This window comes from Trichechus manatus, unplaced genomic scaffold, assembly GCF_000243295.1.
Source record: "Trichechus manatus latirostris isolate Lorelei unplaced genomic scaffold, TriManLat1.0 scaffold00333, whole genome shotgun sequence".
NCBI lineage: Eukaryota > Metazoa > Chordata > Mammalia > Sirenia > Trichechidae > Trichechus > Trichechus manatus.
In genome coordinates this window covers 394,986-415,009 of record NW_004444269.1, presented here as the reverse complement: position 1 = coordinate 415,009, position 20,024 = coordinate 394,986, and the positions used below count along the sequence as shown (strand labels likewise).

At 40.5% G+C, this 20,024-nt stretch overlaps 1 protein-coding gene across 5 annotated transcripts in view; it reads right to left on the bottom strand.

Moving 5' to 3' along the window:
* The window catches only part of LOC101345775 (Fc receptor-like protein 2), a 52,747-nt gene that overhangs the window by 7,453 nt on the left and 25,270 nt on the right, over window positions 1–20,024 (bottom strand). For 3 of the 5 annotated variants that reach the window (XM_023725610.1, XM_012559844.2, XM_023725611.1), the window contains 5 exons: window positions 13,032–13,059; window positions 12,031–12,179; window positions 11,720–11,785; window positions 9,879–9,910; window positions 7,974–9,783 (listed from right to left, as the gene is read on the bottom strand). In XM_023725610.1, coding sequence (XP_023581378.1) covers window positions 9,745–9,783; window positions 9,879–9,910; window positions 11,720–11,785; window positions 12,031–12,179; window positions 13,032–13,059 — 314 coding nt within the window. In that variant the 3' untranslated portion in view covers window positions 7,974–9,744. Of the gene's footprint in view, window positions 1–7,973; window positions 9,784–9,878; window positions 9,911–11,719; window positions 11,786–12,030; window positions 12,180–13,031; window positions 13,060–20,024 lie in introns of those variants that run through there. The other 2 variants (XM_023725608.1, XM_023725609.1) reach the window with 2 other exon arrangements.

Sequence of the window (20,024 nt, the reverse complement as noted above, 5' to 3'; positions counted from 1 at the left end):
CTAGATTTTCTTGGAATTTAGGCCTGCTCATTTCCTCCATTCCAAGATGTCTCTGGGAACCAAAATGAAAGGGGAGACCCAGCCTCCTGCTAGGTCCTGGCCTGAGACTTGGACTCTGAGAAGGCCCCAAGGATCTCTAGATAACAGTGTCCATCCTCTTGGTGCCCCAGATCTTGCTCCAAGTTGTCCAACTCACTAAAGGCCAGCAGTAATGACCACAGTAGCACAGGGAACTCCTAACTCAACTTTTTGAGAGGAGACTGTCTCAGCAATTGACCTGCAGGGGCTTGTCCAAAAGTCACAGGAAGTTGGGACCAGAAAGTACTCTTCAGAATGTTTTGTATGAATAGAAAGCAAGGAGATAAAAGATTCCTCCAACGTTTCAACTTTATTTCCTCACACAAAATATGAGAAAATGAATGTTGCTCTTTTCTGTAAGGTTGTTTCAATTCTTTATCTTGATAGTACTGTATCATAAGCTGGTAGGCCCTTCACACATTCTCCCAAGTTGTCTCAAGGAAAATGTTGCCAAGTTATTGTCTGGCTCTGTATAGCATAACAGGCTTTTGTTTCTCTAAAATAGTAATACTTTCAAATTTTTGACTTAGGTACAAGGATGCTCATTATAGCATTGTTTAGAATATTGACTATTGTCAATACTATAAAACCAGTTGCTGTCCAGTCGATTCCAACTCATGGTAGCCCTGTGTGTGCAGAGTAGAACTGTGCTCCATAAGGTTTTCCAGGCTGTGACCTTTTGGAAGCAGAGCACAAGGCCTTTCTTCTGAGGCACCTGTGGATGGGTTCAAACTGCCAACTTTTTGGTTAGTAGTCGCTTAGCCATTTGCACCACCCAAGGACTCCATATGACCCAAAATAAGTAATTTTAAAACAAGTTACTATATATTTAAACATACCAGGTGACACTATAAATGATATCTTAGAAAAACATTTAATGACATGAGAATATAACGGTGAATAGGAGAGAACTTCTTTGAACACCAGCTGAAAGGACAACCCTAACCTTAAGAACCAGCACCAAGCTGGTTCCTATGAGGCAGACGTCAAATATACACCCATTCTCCAACTTCTCCACCGTTTCTGACACCAGCTGTTCTCCCCATGACAATTTTTCTCTGCTGAGTTTGATAATTCATGGGAACAGTCACAGAGAACTCATGGAAACAACATAACCCTGGCAGCAACTTTAATAACAGAAAAGGATATAAGCAAAGGATACAAACAGAAATGAAGATATGCAAAGGTCAAAGTTAGGGAGGGTCCCAGCATGGGGCCTTAATGTCTAAAAGGAGATCGCCTACCTCTCAGAGGAGACAGACACTATAATCCTTCCTTAAAACCAAGGTTCATCTTACCTATCAGGAAACTCTCACACAGGAAGTTCAATGATTCCAGTTTCAGGTTCTGCTATTGGTCTATCCTCTCAGCTCTTGGTTGGGGTTCAGTCTTTACATGCTGCTGCCACTGTCTGGATTTGTCCACTGTCTCTGCTTCTTCTGGTACTGTTGCAGCTGCTTCCTCTGTCACCATCACAAGTTTACCTGGTCTGGGAGGGTCATAGCGTAGGGCCTCTGTGTACTGCACTCCTCTTCTGGCTCATGTCAATCAGTAATCCCCATCTGTGCTTTCATGTTCTGGGAATTTTATCAGTCACGGGTCAGGCCCCAGCCAATCTGTGTAAAGGTCAACTACGGGGAGAGGGGGGTCCCCTAGCCAATCCGTGTAAAGGCCAACTACTAGGCAGGGCTTTGGAACCAGGATCAAAAGGCCAAATTGCTTTATATTAGAAGAAAGAAAGTAGGTTATGGGTATCATTCCATTTTAAATCGTATTTATGTATATGTGAGAGCATACATAAAAAATAGTTTGGCCAGTGGATACTGAGATATTGTAACAATTGTCTCTGAATGATGAAAGTATGAGTGACTTTAATAGTTACCTTTTTTTATTGACAAGTATGCAGTCCATGCTCTGGGCCTTGCCAGCTCCTGCTTACCTGAGATCTTTCTTGTCTCCAGCCTCTTTTCTCCCTACCCTGTCTCCTAGGCATTTTCTTTCACTATCAAGACTGTTGTTGTCCAAATATCTCTAGGGCCAGATGTCCTGTGTCTCACAGAGAACACTTCTCCACAAGGTGAAAGAATCCACCCTCTGCAACGTACCCACCCATGCCGGAGCGATAGTTTGACTGGATATAGCATTCTAGATTAAAAGTCTGTTTCTCTCAGATGTATATAGGTATTACTTCATTACCCCAACAGCAAATTAAACCAAAACAGAATCAAATCAATGACCTAGAAGATTAAATAAAGAAATCTTCCTGGGATATAAAGAAAGAAGACAAAGGGATACAAAATTTTAAAGAAAATTTAAGAACTTTTAATTGAGGAGATACACTGTCTAAAAGAAGAAGGAGGAGGAAGAGAAAAAGAAAGGGGAAGGGGAAGCAGAAATGAATTCCAGAGCTTAAAAAAAAAAAAAAAAGAGTAGAGAAGGAATATAGGGGAAAAGTAATAAAAAATAACAGAAGAAATTCCTCTGGACTAAAGAAATATTTATATCTTCAGAATTAAAGGGCCTACCCCATTCTAGTAGTTATAGTTTAGTAAATCATAATTTTTTGTTTGTTTGTTTGTTTGATAGTACAAGATTAAAATATGTCTGGAAACAAAAAGATGCGAGGAGCATGTCATCCAAATATTATTCTTGCAAATAAAAAAGAAAAACCTCACAGATATGCTTTAGCAACCTCAGAAAATAAAATTCAAAAAAGAGGAAGACATAGGACACAGAAATCAATATAACTTGTAAAAAGTTCAAATCATTATTGATAATGCAGGCAAGAAGTTTAATGTAATTGGTAAGGAAAATATTTTTAAAATAGAAGAGAGATAATGTTTAAGAGAAATTTAAAAAATACTATGAAACTAAACTTTATACCCCTTGTGAGATACAGAGGTGAGAGGAGTAAAAGGTACAACAGCAAGCCTTTCTGAAGGAAGATTACAGATGTTGATTAATTCTTGATACTGATAGAACTGTGTGTATTTTTTAAAAAATTATCGACACCCTTGAGTAAAATAGAAAAGAGGACATAGAATTTTCAATTTCTAGGCAAAACCAAAACAGAACAAAACATTAAATCAATCAGGTAAAATTCAGAAATTTTAAAAAAGAAGAAAGCATAGTAAATAGAAATAACAAAATAGTATGACAGGAATAAGAACAAACATCATTATTGACAATTTACCTCAGTTAAATGCCTCTATAAATATGAAGTCTTGGTTTAAAACACACACTCAAACCGAAACAAAACCTTTGCTGTCGAGTCGATTCTAACTCTTAGTGACCCTATAAGACTGAGTAGAACTGCCCTATAGGGTTTCCAATGAGCGGCTGGTGGATTCAAACTGCTGACCTTTTGGTTAGCAGCCGAGCTCTTAGCCACTGTGCCACCAAGACTCCAAAACACACACAGACACACTAAATACTTCATCAAAATTTAAAATTTGGGGGCATCAAAAGACTTTAGCAATGAAATGAAGAGATAGCCTTCAGAATGGGATAAAATATTTGGGTATTACATATCTGACAAGTGTTTAATATCTAAAACATATTTTAAAAACTCCTACAACTCAACATAAAAGAGATAATCTAATTAAAAAATGAGCAAAGGACTAAAAATAGACATTTTACCAAAGAAAATATACAAATGGCCAATAAGCAGATGAAAAGATGATCATCGTCATTAGCCATTAGGGAACTGTAAAAGAGAACCACAGTGACATACCAGTTCATCTCCCCTCTACGATGGCTATTATCAGAAAAAACAGAAAATAACCAATTGGAACCTTCATTCATTGCTGGTGGGATTGTAAAGTGGTGCAGCCATTGTGGACAAGAGAATGGTGGTTCTTCAAAAAGTTAAAAGTAGAACTACCATAATATCAAGCCAGTTGCTGTTGAGCTGATTTGGGTCCTTGGCAATCCCATGTGTGTCAGAGTAGAACTGTGCTCTGTAGGGCCTTCAATGCTGATTTATGAAAAGTAGCTCTTCAGGCCTTTCTACCAAGGCATGTTTGGGTGGACTCAAACCACCAGTCTCTTGGTTAGCAGCAAGCAAGTTGACTATTTGTATGCACAGGGACTCCAGAACTACCATATGACCCAGCAATTCCATTCTTAGGTATATACCCAAAAGCATTGAAAGCAGAGGCTCAAACAGATACCTGTATACCAGCGTTTATTGTAGCATTATTTACAATAGCCAAAAGGTAAAAACAACCCAAGTGTCCATCAACAGGTGATGGATAAGCAAAACGTGGTGTATCCATACAATGGAATATTATTCAACCGTAAAGAGAAATGAAGTTCTGATACATGCTATGATATGGATGAACCTTGAAAACATTGTGCGGAGTGAAATGAGCCAGACATAAAAGGACAAACATGGTATCATCCCATTTATATGAAATATCCAGGATAGACAGAAAGTAAATTAGTGGTTACCATGGGCTGGGGCAAGGGGCTGTGAAATAAAATTATAAGTTTTGTTTTATGAAAGCAGAGACAGTTCTCTTGCCCATGACACTAAAAGCCACCTTAGTATTAGAAGTCTATTTGCTGTCTAATCATATAGAAGTGTATATAATTTTTAAAGCTTATCATTATGCCTTAAACTGTAACTAACCTTTAGAAGCTGCTTGCCTTGTTTCACACAGTTGTATTAAGATAATCAGCTCACTGAAACACTCGAAACTTGTTCTTTCAGAAAACAATAGAAGATTAATGAACACTTCTGTTTCTAAGACTCCCGAGGCCTTACAATCATGGCTCACTGATCTTGCGATTGTCTTAGGAAGATTTCTCTTCTATTCTTTACAATGTTTGAGCACATATTGCTCTCTTATAAGATTTATGTGTTCTGATATAATTGTCAACCAATCAAACTTTTTTGTTCAAAGTTCCTGATGAAATCCTGTATGTTGTTGTTGTTAGGTGCCGTCGAATCGGTTCCAACTCATAGCGACTCTGTGTAGAATGGAAGGAAACACTGCCCGGTCCTGCACCATCCTCACAATAGTCGCTACGCTTGAGCCCGTTGTTGCAGCCACTGTCAATCCATCTCGTTGAGGGTCTTCCTCTTTTTTGTGAAAAATATATAAGTACCCTGAAAATCTTAATCCGAGCCCTGATCTGCTTGGTAATGATGTGCTGTTCCACTTTAAAGTTGTCTATTACACCTGCAGAGCAATCTGTTAACGGTGTTCTGAGTTGTTCGTTTTTGACACCGTGAATAGGGAGTTATTGCTTAATGGGTACAGAGTTTATGTTTGTGGTGATAAAAAAATCTTGAAAACACATGTAGAAATTGCTGAATTATTGTTTGTTCTGCTGTTTGTCTTTTCAGCAACAACAACAAAATAAATAAATTTTCTTTTTAAAAAAAGAGTAACAGGATTAGAAAAACTATAACAGGAAAGAAAAAAGCAAATTGAAGGACTCAAAAAAAAAAAGTCTTAGAAACATATGTAAAAAAATTTTGCACAGCATGGTGAATGAAATTAATGTCACTAGATTATACACTTAAAAATGTTAAAATGGCAAATTTCGTGTTATATACATAGTTTACCATGGCAAAAAATAAAAATGATAAAGTCTAGTGACTTCTGATGTCTTTATGAACTTTCAATTGTATCTAACACATATACACAAATAATATCTGCACAAACCATAATGTACAGCTCAATGAATTTTCCACAAAGCAAATATATTCATGATCACCCACATAAAGAGCCAGAAGTAGTGGTACCCAAAAGCCCCTTCCCATCCCCATTTCCAGAACTAACCCCCCAAGGGTAACCACTGTCTTTTCTAATGCAATAGGTTAGTTTTGCTTGTTTTTGGATTTTATAAAATTGGAATTATATAGTATGAACTCATTGTGTAGTGTACCTTTTATACAATATTAATTGTATGTTGTTGTTTGTGGCTATGGTTCCTTCATTCTCAATGCTATATAGTATTTCATTGTATGATTGTCTCACAATTTATTTATCTGTTCTACTGTTGATTGGCATTTGGGGAATTTCCAGTTTGGGGCTATTACAAACAGTGCTGCTAAGAACTTTGTTGTACATTTCTTCTTGTGAATTTAGTTACGTGATTGGCTGGTAACAGAAAGGGTGGAGATTTGAGTCCACCCAGAGGTGCCTCAGAAGCAATGCCTGGCAATCTACTTCTGAAAAATCAGCCATTAAAAACCCTATGGAGCACAGTTCTACTCTGACATACACTGGGTCACCATGAGTTGGAGTCGACTTGATGGCAACTGGTTACATACCTAGGAGTGAAATGGTGGACCATATGGTATACATAAGGAGCCCTAGTGGCACAGTCGTTAAGCGCTTGACTGCTAACTGAGAGGTCAGTGGTTCAAACTAGCCAGCTGCTCCTTGGGAGAAAGATATGGCAGTCTGCTTCCATAAAGATTACAGCCCTGAAAACCCTATGGGACAGATGTACTCTGTACTATAGGGTCACTGTGACTCGGAATTGACTCAATGGCAATGGGTTTGATATTGTGTCTTAGTCATCTAGTGCTGCTATAACACAAACACCACAAGTGGATGGCTTTGACAAAGAGAAATTTATTCTCTCACAGTCTAGTAGGCTAGAAGTCCAAATTCAAGGTGCCAGTTCCACAGCAAGTCTTTCACTCTCTGTCGGCTCTCGGGAAGGGTCCTTGTCATTAGTCTTCCCAGGTGGAGGAGCTTCTCAGTGCAGGGACCCTAAGTCCAAAGGACACGCTGTTCTCCTGGTTCTTGTTTCATGAGGATTCCCAGTCTCTCTGCTTGCTTGTCTTTTATATCTCAAAAGAGACTGACATAAGACACAACCTAGATAGAGTCCTGCCTCATTAACATAACTGTCTCTAACCCTGCCTCATTAGCATCACAGAGGTAGAATTCACTACACATAAGAAAATAACATCAGATGACAAAATGGTGGACAATCACAAAATATTGGGAATCATCGTCTAGCCAAGTTAACAGATGTTTTTAAGGGACACAATTTAATCCATAACATATGGTATACATATTTTCATTTAAATAAGATCCTGCCAAAAGTTTTCCAGTTTATACTCCCACCAGCAACATGTGAGATTTCTGGTGTTTCCACCCCTTAAAGGCCAAACCTCGGACTAGGAAGAAAGTTTCCTTCTTCAACATCGTGAACCCTCCACTCCTGTTCCAGGATTGACCTCTTTTTAGTGTGATAGATCATGAGTATGTCTGTATCCTTCAGTAGAAACTCCATCTTCACTCAGAGGTGCTGATCTTGGCCCATGTTCCTACCAAGTTACACAATTGATTGGCATTTCTGCCTATCTCAAAGTTGGGGTTATATCACAACAAGTGGACATCACTAGTTCAGCTAAAGCAGGTCTGCACAAGTTCAGTGGAATTTCTTTTTGGTCTCTCCATATCATAAGTTCAAAAATACTTGGAGCTAATTCCTCTCAAGAGGTCACTTACACATGTATTTATAGAAGCTTGCATAGTGCTTTGCTTCTACACTCCAGTCTTCTTGAAGTTCAGGTGGACAGTGATCTGTTTTATCTGGCCATCGAGGCTGCCTAGTGATGGCAATGGGTAGGCACACTCACCATGGCCTCCATGTTCTGACACCTGTTGTGTCTTGCAGGGTTAATTGTATAGTTGAAATTACCCCCACCTTGTGGTTAACCCAACGGGGCACCCTAATTTTCAGTCCCTCATGCTTAGAGCTGGAGCCCTGGTGGTGCAGTGGTTAAGAACTTGACTGCTAACCAAAAAGTCAGCAGTTTGAATCCACCAGCTGCTCCCTGGAAACCCTATGGGGAAGTTCTACTCTGTCCTATAGAGTCGCTATCGCTATGAGTCAGAATCAACTCAGTGACAACGGGTTCGTTTTTTTTTTTTTTTTTATTCTCAGAGCTTAGAAGCTAGAAGGTCATGCTAAGGATGTTGTCCACTTAACTATACTTGGTCTTAGCCAAAAGGCTGAGAAGCAATGTGTTCACTTAATTACTAACAGGTCTTTCCAAGGCATACTCAAAGGTATTTCTATTTATTTGGTTCCATCTACATAATATCTCATTAGAATTCCTGTTTTGGGTGCATATGTGCTGATCCAGATTTCTTCCCCAGTTTTTGCGTTTCTTTGGTCATTTTAATGGTGATATGAGCAGAAATGAAATTTAGCATGAGGTTAAAAAAATCATCACCTTGATTTGTGATACTTTATTGTTCGTTAAATATACATAAATGTTACTGCTTTTTTTCTTCTCAACTGGCTATTCTCGACTGTAACTCTGTTCTACTATTTTGGTCTGGAGTTCCTGGGTGGTGCAAATGATTACGCACTTGACTGCTAATGAAAAGTTTAGAGGTTCCTGTCCACCCAGAGGTGCTTGGGAAGAAATGCCTGGTGATCTGCTTCCAAAAAATCAGCCATTGAAAACCCTATGGAGCATAGTTCTACTGTGACACAAGGGTGGTCACCATGAGTTGGAGTCAACTTGAGGGCAATTGGTGTGGTGTATATTTTGGCCTATCTATTCTTGGCCTCTGGGGTCACTGGGTAGTGCAAATGGCTAACCCACTCAGCTGCTAACCAAAAGCTCAGAAGTTCAAGTCCTTTCAGAGGTGCCTCAGAAGAAAGGCTTGGGAATCTACTTCTGAAAGGTCACAGCCTTGAAAACTATATGGAGTACAGTTGTACTGTGACACACATCGGGTTATCATGAATCAGAATCAACTCAACAGCAACTGATTACTGGTTTATTGTCCATTTTCATGCTAATTTCATTTTTAGAAATCAAAACATGTTATTATATTATTATTATTTGATAGTTAGACCAGTTCTGAAAAAAAAAAATAAAGTAGGAGGTTTTATTCTTCTAGATGGCAAGGATTACTGTGTAGCTACAGTAATTAAGACAGTGTGTGACTGGTGGAGGAATAGACACACGGCTAATAGTGGAGATGGGACACCCCTCCAGGCAGTTGTCTCTAGAAGCTGTGTTCTTAATCTCTCTACTAAACTGCCAATCTATGACAGGACATTTTGCATTTCAAAAAAAACATAATATCCCTTGTTAACTTGTTTAAGTCAATGTAAAGTTGAACATTCTAGTGCCTGGAGAATATAGCAAGCTAACTCAGTCTGCTGTTTCCTCCCTCAAACTCAACTCTAAAGTTCTTACAAAGTAAGAGGGGGTTCAATTCATTTCAGAAGATAATAATTAAAACTTTGAGGTCCCTGGGGAGACAAAAGATGACTGAATCCTCATGTGGGAGGGAAAGAGTAGCCCAGAAATGGATTCTGTTGTCATCACCTCAAAGTAGGCAAAGATGAGAACTTGTCTCTCTGGTTCATTCCTCTTTCCTCAGCTCTTTGCACATTGATAGCTTAAGAGAAGACGGCAGAAATCATTTCCTTACACAGTGCCTGGGATACAGTAGCAGTTCAAATAAACATTTGATGAATAAAAGAAGATATTGGGGAACAAACATGATGAGAACAGAAATGGTGACACAACGTGGCTTGCCTACAGTCCCTGAAGCACATCTGGCTATAATGGTTATGAACATCCTGAACATTTTCCTAAAGTTTTATGGCAATCCTTATTGCTGCTCTGTCCTTATCACTGGTTTTCCCCTCTGATTCCTCCAAGTATTATGCCTTCTTCACTTCAGAGTAGATGGCTGAGGAGTCCTGGGGGAGACACACAGGAGTAAGGCCCTAAGTGAGCAAGAAAAGAACATGGTGAAGGGAAGAGAGATGAAGAGCTTCCAAAAAGTCTAGCTCACCTTGATCTCCAGAAATGTTTTTCTGATATTTGCTGTGGAGAGAAAAAAAGAAAAAAATATTGAGCTATCAGCACCTACTTAGACTCTACTCCCAGACTTTATGCTCCAGGGCACAGAACTATTATGTTTAATGTATAGATTTCCATCTTCTCCTGTTGTTCTTCTGTGAAATCCATCCCTTAAGGTTGTTCACCATGAAGTTCCTCTAAGACTCCATCTATCCTCTAAGCCCTCCACCAACACTTACTAATAAAGCCCTTCCTCTCTCTGGTGCAGTTTCCATGAATTATTTTTCTGATAATTTTTTTTCCTTTTGCCTTTTCTAACCAACACAATATTCTTTTGTATTGGCTCTCTAACCAACACAGTATTCTTCCAGGGATCATTTTCCCATCATTCCTTCATGTTTCTTAGACTAACATCCATGGGTGGTTCACCTCACTATATAGAAGGGAACTGGAGGCACAGGCAAGGGTGGACAAACCCTGAGTCACACATAGGGTTCTTGCAGAATGAGTCTGGCAGTAGGGGCTGCTCAGTGATGTCTGCTTCTTTCTCCCTTCTTTCTAGATGGGGATTGACCCACTGCCTCAAGGCAGTTCCTACTCATAGCAACCCTATAGGAAGGAGTAGAACTGGCCCTCAGGGTTTTCAAGACTGTAAATCTTTACTGAAGCAGACTGCCTCATCTTTCTCCAGCAGAGCAGCTGGTGGGTTCAAACCACTGACCTTTCAGTTGGAAGTTGAGCACTTTAACCACTGGGCCACCAGGGCTCCCTTAGATGGGCATGTTAGGACTAGATCTCCTACCCTCTCCCTAACTACAGATCACTACCTAGAGGGCTTGGAAGATGTGCATCCGCTGGCACAGTGGGGATGATTGTGCCTTTTCAATTCTGCTGGACAAGTCACAGAGCAGGAGAGCAACAGGATAATCAACTCTCTATATAAAGCTGTAGCAGCATAATTCTGAGCAGAGCTAGCAGAGGACCCAACTTCAGAGACTGAGAGGAGAGTAAGTGGCTGACTACTGACTAGGAAATTGTCTGAGTTGCCAGCAGCTACTGACTCTATTGGAGACAGAAGAGCACAGACCAAAAGGCAGGTATTAGTGTTGCAGCTGCAAGGTCACTGGACAGCAACTTCAAGGACACGGCTCTTCCCTGCTACAGAACTGTTGTCTCAGTTCTTGCAAAGTTACAGGTCAAAGTGAAAATCCTCTGGATGCATCTAGATGCATTCAGCGACTCCTCCCATCACACTCCAAGAAGTCAGGTTCCTCTTCAACTCAGATAATTCCTCCTGGCTCAACACTCCTCCCTCAACGTTAGATATTCTCTCTCTCGCTTGATTTCCCTCTTTTTGTCTTGTATCTCAGATTCTCCCTGATTGTATAGTCCCATCAAAATGAAGACTCAACATCTGCCCAAAAGCAAGACGAGAGGCAGGAAAGGAAAGGAAAACTGGATGAATAGACAAGGAGAACCTGGGGGTGGAAAGGGAAAGGGGAAGAGTGATGACACAATGCAGGGATTGCAACCAATGTCACAAAACAATTTGTGTATAAATTTTTGAATGAGAAACTAATTTGTGCTGTAAACTTTCACCTAAAGCACAATAAAATTTTTTAAAAAATGAAGACTCAATGGACTATCTGTTTGTTTTTTTTTTTTTCCTACCTTCTTTTCAAGAACCTGCCTCCAGGTTTTCATTTAGACCTACAGATTTTACATCAAGGGCAATTGATGTGATGAAGTCTTTATTGCACACACAGCACCACAACACAGGCCCCACTTCCCTGGGAAGAGATATCTGACAAGAACCACTTTGCAGTTTCTCACCTGAGCCTTCTGTCTGCTGGGTGCACCATACCTGGGAATAAACTACATCCGTATCTGCAGCACCCACTAGTGGAAGAAGACAAGAGTCACAGATGTCATAGCTAATGGCTCAAACTTTAAACATGTCTACCCAATTCTCTGTTTTATAACTAACTTCCCAATCCCAGCATGATCCTGAGGAATTAACTAGGACTCCTGAGGGTTGGGTGTCTAGGAAACCATCCATGCCATATTCACTTTATGGTCTTTTCCCCTGCTCCCTCTTCCCTCCTTGGCTCAGTCCCGGGGCCCCTTCCAATGAGGAGACTCACCATTCATATATGCTGGCTGCAGCTCCTCTGTCACTGTGAGTGGGCTGGGGTGAGTGGTCTCATCATTGGCATACATGAGCTGCAGCTCCTCCACTGCTGGGAGTGGGCTGGAGTAGGTGGATTCTTGAGAGCCTGGGCTGAAAGGGCCTCTGTGAGAAAGTGAACTGTTACTTGATAATCCCAAGGACAGTGAGTGAGAACAGAAATGAGAGAGGTTTGGGAGAGAGGGTGTAAGAAGCCAGGCAGACATCACTCTTCTTGGGAGATATTATGGACCTTTGTATAGACTATCTGTGTGTGGTCTCTCAAGGTGTCCCAAGATGAAACCAGATTGTTACTGCAGGCGAGCATCCAGAGACAGGGCCAGAGATAGGTTACTCAATCACAAAGTATTTTTTTTCTAGTATAACTATTTTTTACGTTCACATTCGTTACATTTATTTTATTGGTGTTGAAGAAAGTATTTTTGTAATAGGGTAGCTACTCTGGTTTGGCAGAAAATTTCTGTTCCTCCTCTTTGGCTTTTTCAAAAGTTATATATAAGACAATGATATTACCCTAGATATATTTTTTTTCCTCTTATAAACTCTCATAGGACTTTACCTGCATCTTACTCATTATTTTCTTTTCTTTCTCATATTGTACATATCATACATTTCCTTTAATGAAGTATGTTCCTTGAGGAAATAAACTCCATGGTACCCATATTTCATCCTTCTTAACATCTAACAAAAACTCGTACATTATAGGTACTCAATAAATAATCTTGAACATACAAATTAAGAAATTAATTTTAAAATATCTAATTCAAGCCAAGACCACACCCAGGATCCTATGGACCATCCTACGACAGGGCACCGAAGCATAAATATACAGAAGTAGAGAAATTAGGAAGTATTATGGCCTTGAAATCTATGTGCAAACAGAGTAATAATAAGTGTTTAAAACTGTGAATGAGGAGACCCCCTACAGCTGCAATTTTGAATAGGAAGTCTTCTCACCTGGATGCATTATAGGCAGAACTTCCTCCTGAAAAGCAGATAAAGGAACATTTATTTCAGCATGGGGAGCTTTATCTCTCAAAGCTTTTGCATGGCCTAACTGTGTATAATCAGCTGGTAAAATATACAATATAGAATAGGAATTCAATTGTATTTCTTCCAAATGGCTATCTATTTATTCCAGTACTATCAGTTGAATAATCCATTCTTTTTCCCATTGATTTGAAATGCCACTTCAAATGGCAAACCCCACAGGCCATTTGCCCTGGTTTCTGGATTTTTTATTCTGTTCTATTGTTTCCTTGTCTAATCGTGTGCCTATAAAATGATGTTTAATTATTGTAATATACCATATGTTTTAAGATTTAATATACTTAATGGGCTATCATCTCAGCATGTGTTTCCACAATCGCCAGCACATGAGAAGAGGGCATGGAAGGTCAATCCTTGACTCCTAAAAGCTCCCACCAGGAATGACACATGCCACTTCTGCTAACTTTTTCTTTACTTTTAACTTTAAGGGGTCATGGAAATGCAAAATTCCCACCTCCCCAGAAGTAAAGGAGAACTGGATATTGGTGAATATTAACATCTTTTGCAAGATTACTTACTAGAACATAAATAAAGTTGTCCAAAGGCTACTCCTCCAAAACCACAATAGGCACAGAGGATTTAACAGGAACATTCCATAAAATCTTTAAAGAATAGACAATTGTATTGCTATATGAACTGTTCCAAAACATATAAAAAGGAGGAAAACTTTGAACTTCCTTTTGTGAAGATAAAATAACATTGAGTACTGTCAAAGAGAAAAACATCTCTGAGCCTGATAAGGTTAAAAGCAAAGAGTTTTATTAAGAGAAGTACAATTCATGAATTAGACAACATTCAATAACAAAATGCTCTAAAGTCTTAAAGGGGAGAGTGATTTTTATATATAAGGGTTGGGGGTTACTTATGAGTCACAAGTAAACGTTTCATAATGTCAGTTAATCTAATTTCCATCACAGACTTTCTGGGGACAACTTGCAGAAGTGTTCTTCCCATAACGTTCTGCATAAACATTTTCTCCTGAGAACAGAACATTTTTGTCATACTTTTCCTGAACACTTTTGTCACAAATTTTGGCAAGCATAGCCACATAATTGTTCACCCAAAAAAGAAGAGGATTGCACATATTCTGAAAGCAGAAGCAAGGATCTAGGGAAACGTGAATTTGATTCAGACTTGTATCAGCCACCATAGTCATGCCAAGCACCTCAGTTTTAAAATGCTCTTACACACTTCCCTCTCCTGATCATGAATCTGTGTAGAGATTCCTTGGTCACTATTATAAGAGTGCTTTAGATTGTTTAATTACATTTCAGATCTTGTTTTCATTTTCTGGTATTTGGCTATTAATTTCTTCACCATGCCATAGCTTAGACACTCTGCTTCTGTGATCCTCTGGTTGGGGCATGTGCAGAGCAAGGTCACATTTGGAGGAACAATTTCACATTTCTAAAAGACTAGCTAAAGGTGTGAAACTGGTGTTCTTTACAAACATGTTTTTTTTTAAAGATACATAATTCTATGCATTGTCAGGGAAATAGTGTCTTGATTTAAATTGTTAGAGAAACAATTCATACAACATTTGATCAGTCCAAAAATAATTATTACAACAACTAAGATAATTGATCTAGTCTGGAATAAAGAATGTAACTAAGAGCCAATACTATTAGATAACCAGTTAAAAATATCAAGAAAAAGAATATTAGGCTTCCAGGCAACATGGCACTATAGACAGAAGCACCACTCTGTCCCTCCAGAGCAAAGATCCGAAAAACTAAGGCAATCAGAGACACACGTAAATCCTGAAACCTTAAACATCAGATGAAGAGATAAATAACTGAGCCAAGCACTGAATGGAATAAGAAATCGACCAAGAACAAAGATAAAGGAGAGATACTTGCAGAGGTCCCCCATCAGCTATCACAGCACGGATCTGCCATCTTGGACTCCGATCAGAGATCGGTGAAGAACGGGTACTAGAAAGCAGCTTCATGGAGTTTCCAGCAGGAGACAACAACTGGTAACCAGTGATACCCTCTTTCCCATCCCCCACCCTTCTTCACCGCCAATCAGCCTCCTCTGCTTCTAGCGGTCACAGTCTCTTGGACGGGAAGCACCAGCTTCACCCTGGAGCCCCTTGGCTTCCACCCATCCACACTGGCCAGCTCCCTAAGTGTCATTTGTTGGCTGCTGGTGTTGCTTTTTTCCACTTCTTTAGATTTCTTCCTTCCCTTTCACCACCCCCTCCACTTCTCTCAAATACCTAGCTCCGTGTGCCATCTTTGCTTCTTCCTGAAAGGCTGCAGGTGCGGCTCCACTGAGGGACTGCTTCCCGGCCAGTGCCATCACCTGGTGGGACCCCCCCAGGGCTTTTTTTGCTTATTTGTTCTGGTTTGTTCTGTTTTGGTTTGTTTGTTTGTTTGAGTTCTTTTTCTTTTCTCAGCTTGGGAGCCCCTTCTGTCCAGGCAGTGCTGTGGGGCTTGGGGAACTACTCACTTACTCTGAGCAGATGCACAGTGATCTCCCTGGGAGCATTTCTTTTTTCTTTTGTTTTTTGTTTGTTTGTTTGTTTTGTTCTGTTTGTTTCTTTTCTTCTCTCTCTTTTTCCTTATTTGTCTTTCTTTATTTCCAGTTTCTTGTCTCTCTATACTTACCTTCTTTTACTGTCTCCTGAATACCTGGTGCTGTGTGACAGCTCTACCCTTTCTAGCCAGGCTGTACTTCACGGCCTGGAAGCAACTTCTCCAGTCTTAGCAGCCACACTGGTGAGATACTTGCAGGCTTTTTTTTTTCTTTTTTTCTCTAATATTTATTCATTTTTTTCTTTCACCCTTTCTGGTTTTGTTTTTTTCCATTTCTCAGTCTCTCATCTCTCCACTCCAACAGCAAGCTCCCTTAGCATACTTTTTTGTTGTTTGTTTGTGTGTATGTTTTTGCCTCCTGTTCCTCTCTCCTCTCTATCTTCTTTCCCATACCCATCGTAGCTCCACACATCACAATCTCCCCTCTCCTTCCTGCCTACCTGCACCATGCACCGAACATCACAACCCCAAGCAGCATAGGCACCGCCTACCAGAACCTGCCTTGCACTGATTCCCGACCAGCCCTGTCAGCCCTAGTATGTGCCACAAAAAAAATCCATCCCAGTAACTCCCCTTCAGCTGGACCTGCCTCATTGTGCCATACCTAAGTGACTGACCCTGCCATTGGAGAAGGAAGTGAAAAGTATCATGTCAACAGATGAGCAAACAACAAAGAGTGCACAACCCGCCTGCTCACACATAACCAAATAAAACAAAAAAGCAAGATGAAACAAAAAAATACAATCAAGAAATGAGGACAATAACTACTGAGTGTCCCAAAGACAGTAGACAATATCAAAACATATACAAAAACAGGACAGGATGGTTCCAGTAGGCATCCAAAATAAAACACCAAATGACTTTCCAGTAGAAGAAAAGGCACTAGAACTACCTGATAGGGAATTCAAATCTCTAATACTCAGAATTATCCAAGAGTTGAAGCAAAAAGCAGACAAAAATGAGGAAAAATAGACAAATTCATGGAAAAGGCAGACAAATTCATGGAAAAGGCAGACAAATTCATGGAAAATACACCCAAAACATGGAAGAATTCACGAAAATAATACAGGAACAAAATACTAAAAATAAATTCAAAAATAGAAATCATACAAATACAACATTTAGAAATCCAAAAGATAAACAACAAGATTTCAGAAATGGACAGTGTCATAGAAGGGCTGAGGAGCAGGTTTGAAATGATGGAATACAGGATCAGTGGAATTGAAGACAAACACTTGGATACAACCCTATTTGAGGAAAAATCAAAAAACGGAACAAAGAAAAATGAAGAGACCCTGAGAATTATGTGAGATACAATAAAAAGCAAAAATCTGCAGGTGATCAGAGTTCCAGAACAAGGAGAGAAAACAGAAACCACAGAGAGGACATTGAAGAATTGCCGACATAAAATCTCCCCAATATCATGAAAGATGAAAAGTTGGCTGTGATGGTTAAGATTGTATGTCAACTTGGCAGACCATTATTCTCAGTGTTTTAGTAGTTGTATAATGTTGTGATCACCCCCATGATGGAATCTGTGGAGGCGGGGCCTGTGGCAGCTCACCGCCCTCTCAGTTTCATCTCTCTGACTTCTTCCGGTTACCGTCTGCCTGCTCGCCTTGCCAAAGTTTTTGGCTTGCTCCAGACTCAGCAGCTGCCTCTTGTTGTCTCACCTCCAGTTCATGGGATTTGAGCTAGCAGCTTACCTGTTGATCTCGGAATTTGTCGAACTTCTCAGCCTGCAAGCAAGAGTCTGGTTCCCTGACTTGCCAACCTTGGATTCACCAGCCCCTGCAGCTATGTGAATCAGGAGAAACCTGATTGTTTTGTCTGCTGATCTTGGAATTCATTGACCTTCACAGCCTGTGAGTGGGAGCCCCTCTCTGATCTGCCAACCTTGGGTTCACCAGCTTCTGCAACTACGCGAACTGGAAGAGACTTCTACCCTGCTCTGTGGACTTGGGACGTTTTAGCCTCTACAATTGCGTGAGCTATTTCCTTGATATAAATCTCTCTCTATATATATTTATACTCTTACTGGTTTTGCTTCTCTAGAGAACCCAGCCTAAGACATTTGGTACTGAGAGAGTGGGGTGCTGCTCTAACAGATACCTAAAATGTGGAAGCTGTTTTAAAACTGTGAATGGATAGATGTGTGGCAGTGACAGAGGACCAGCAGGAGCAGAGAAACTGCAGCAGCAGAGAAGCGGCAGCTGTAGAGAACCAACAGAAGCAGAGCCAGGAAACTGGTGCAAGATGGTGCTGGAGCCAACCCATGGAGTGAGAGAGTTGAATGCCTGTGAGCAGGAGGCTTCAGCAGAGTGGGGTGCCTCTGAGCACTTATCGGTGGAGCTAAGCTTGCCAATCCACAGAGCAAGAGAGCTGAGTGCCTGTGCGCAGGAGTTTTCCTGGCTGAGTGGGGTGCCTCTGGGCACTTACCGGTGGAGCTACTGAACTTTGGAACACTTGCCCCAGCAGGGCAGATGTGGGCATGAGGCCCGAGGGCCAAGAGGCCACAGGAAACAGAAGCAGAAGCTGAAGACAAAAGGGACACAAGAGACTGAGCTGCCTCTGTCTCAAAAGGTATGGCCATGACCTCAGGGATTTCAAAGGGTGGAGACATAGCCTCTGGTGTTTCTAAGGGTGGAGTAGTCACTCCGATGGAGTAGGCGAATGGTGTGCCTAAAGCCGAGGGAGCAGAGCTGCTGTCCCACTGGGCCTGGAAGGCGGAGCTGAAGCCCAGGGCTGAGGGGCTTCCACTCAAAATCCAGAGACTGTGGCTAATACCTAGAGTCTGGAGGGCAGGGCTATTGTGTAAATTGTCTCAGAGAACAGAGGATTATTTTCAAAGCCTTGAGGGCTAATGTAATGTATTCGGCTGACTTGCTTGGTGCCTGTTATCACTTCTTTTCCTTTAGTTTCTCCCATTAGTAATGGAAATGTCTAGCTTGTGCCTGTTCTGCCATTGTACCTTTGGAAGCAAATAACTTGTATTCCAGATTTCACAGACAAAGAGGAACTTTTGGTTTCTGGACTTGGAGTTAAGACTTTTGCTATGATATGATGGGGTGAATATGTTTTCCAAGTTGCAAGGATGTGATTTGGGGTGGGGGGGCAAAGGGTGGAATGTCATGGTTTGAATTATGTCCCCCCAAAAATGTGTGTATTAATTTGGCTGGGCCATGATTCCCAAAACTGTGTGGTTGGCCACCATTTTGTGATTGTAACTTTATGTTAAATAGGATTAGGGTGGGATTGTAACACCACCATTACCCAGGTCACATCCCTGATCCAATGTAAAGGGAGTTTCCCTGGGTTGTGGCCTGCACCACATTTTATCTCTCAAGAGATAAAAGGAAAGCGAAGCAAGCAGAGAGTTGGGGGCCTCCTACCATCAAGAAAGCAGTGCCGGGAGCAGAGTGCATCCTTTGGACTGGGGCCTCTGCACAGACAAGCTCCTAGTCCAGGGGAACACCGAAGAGAAGAAGGCCAACAAAGAGAAAAAGCCTTCCCCTGGAGATGACGCCCTGAATTTGGACTTTTAAGCTACTTGACTGTGAGGAAATAAACTTCTCTTTGTCAAAACCATCCACTTGTAGTATTTCTGTTGGAGCAGCACTAGGTGACTAAGACATTGGCCATCCAAGAAGCTCAATGAACCCTGTATAGACTAGACACCGAAAGAAAGTCACCAAGGTATATCATAATCACACTTGCTAAGACCAAAAGCAAACGAAGAATCCTGAGAACAGCTCGAGAAAAACAAAAAGTCACATACAGAGGAGAAACAATAAGATTAAGCTCAGATTATTCGGCAGAAACCGTGCAGGCAAGAAGGCAATGGGATGATATATATAAAACCTTAATAGAAAAAGATTTCCAGCCAAGAATAACATATCCTGTAAAACTCTCGTTCAAATATGATGGTGAAATTAGGACATTTCCAGATAAACAGAAATTGAGGGAATATGTAAAAAACAAATGAAACTTACAGGAATTATTAAAGGGAGTTCTTTGATCTGAGAACAAACAACTTCAGCTCACAGGCTGAATCTAGGATGCAGGATCATACCAGCCAGATACCAATCTAGGAAATAAACTCTTGAGGACTATAGAAAACCAAAAGAATTACAACAGGAAACCAGAGAGCTTAATCTGTAAATGACAACAGCATCAGAACAATAAAGGAGGGAAAAAACAGTATAGGTATAAAACCTTCTAATGGAGAGGAAAGCAAGGCAATACCAAGTAATAATAGACTGGTTCAAACCTAGGGAGATAAGGATAAACTTCAAGGTAACCACAAAGAAAGTGAACACACCTACTCATTAAAATAAAGAATAAAAACATAAAGTCTCAG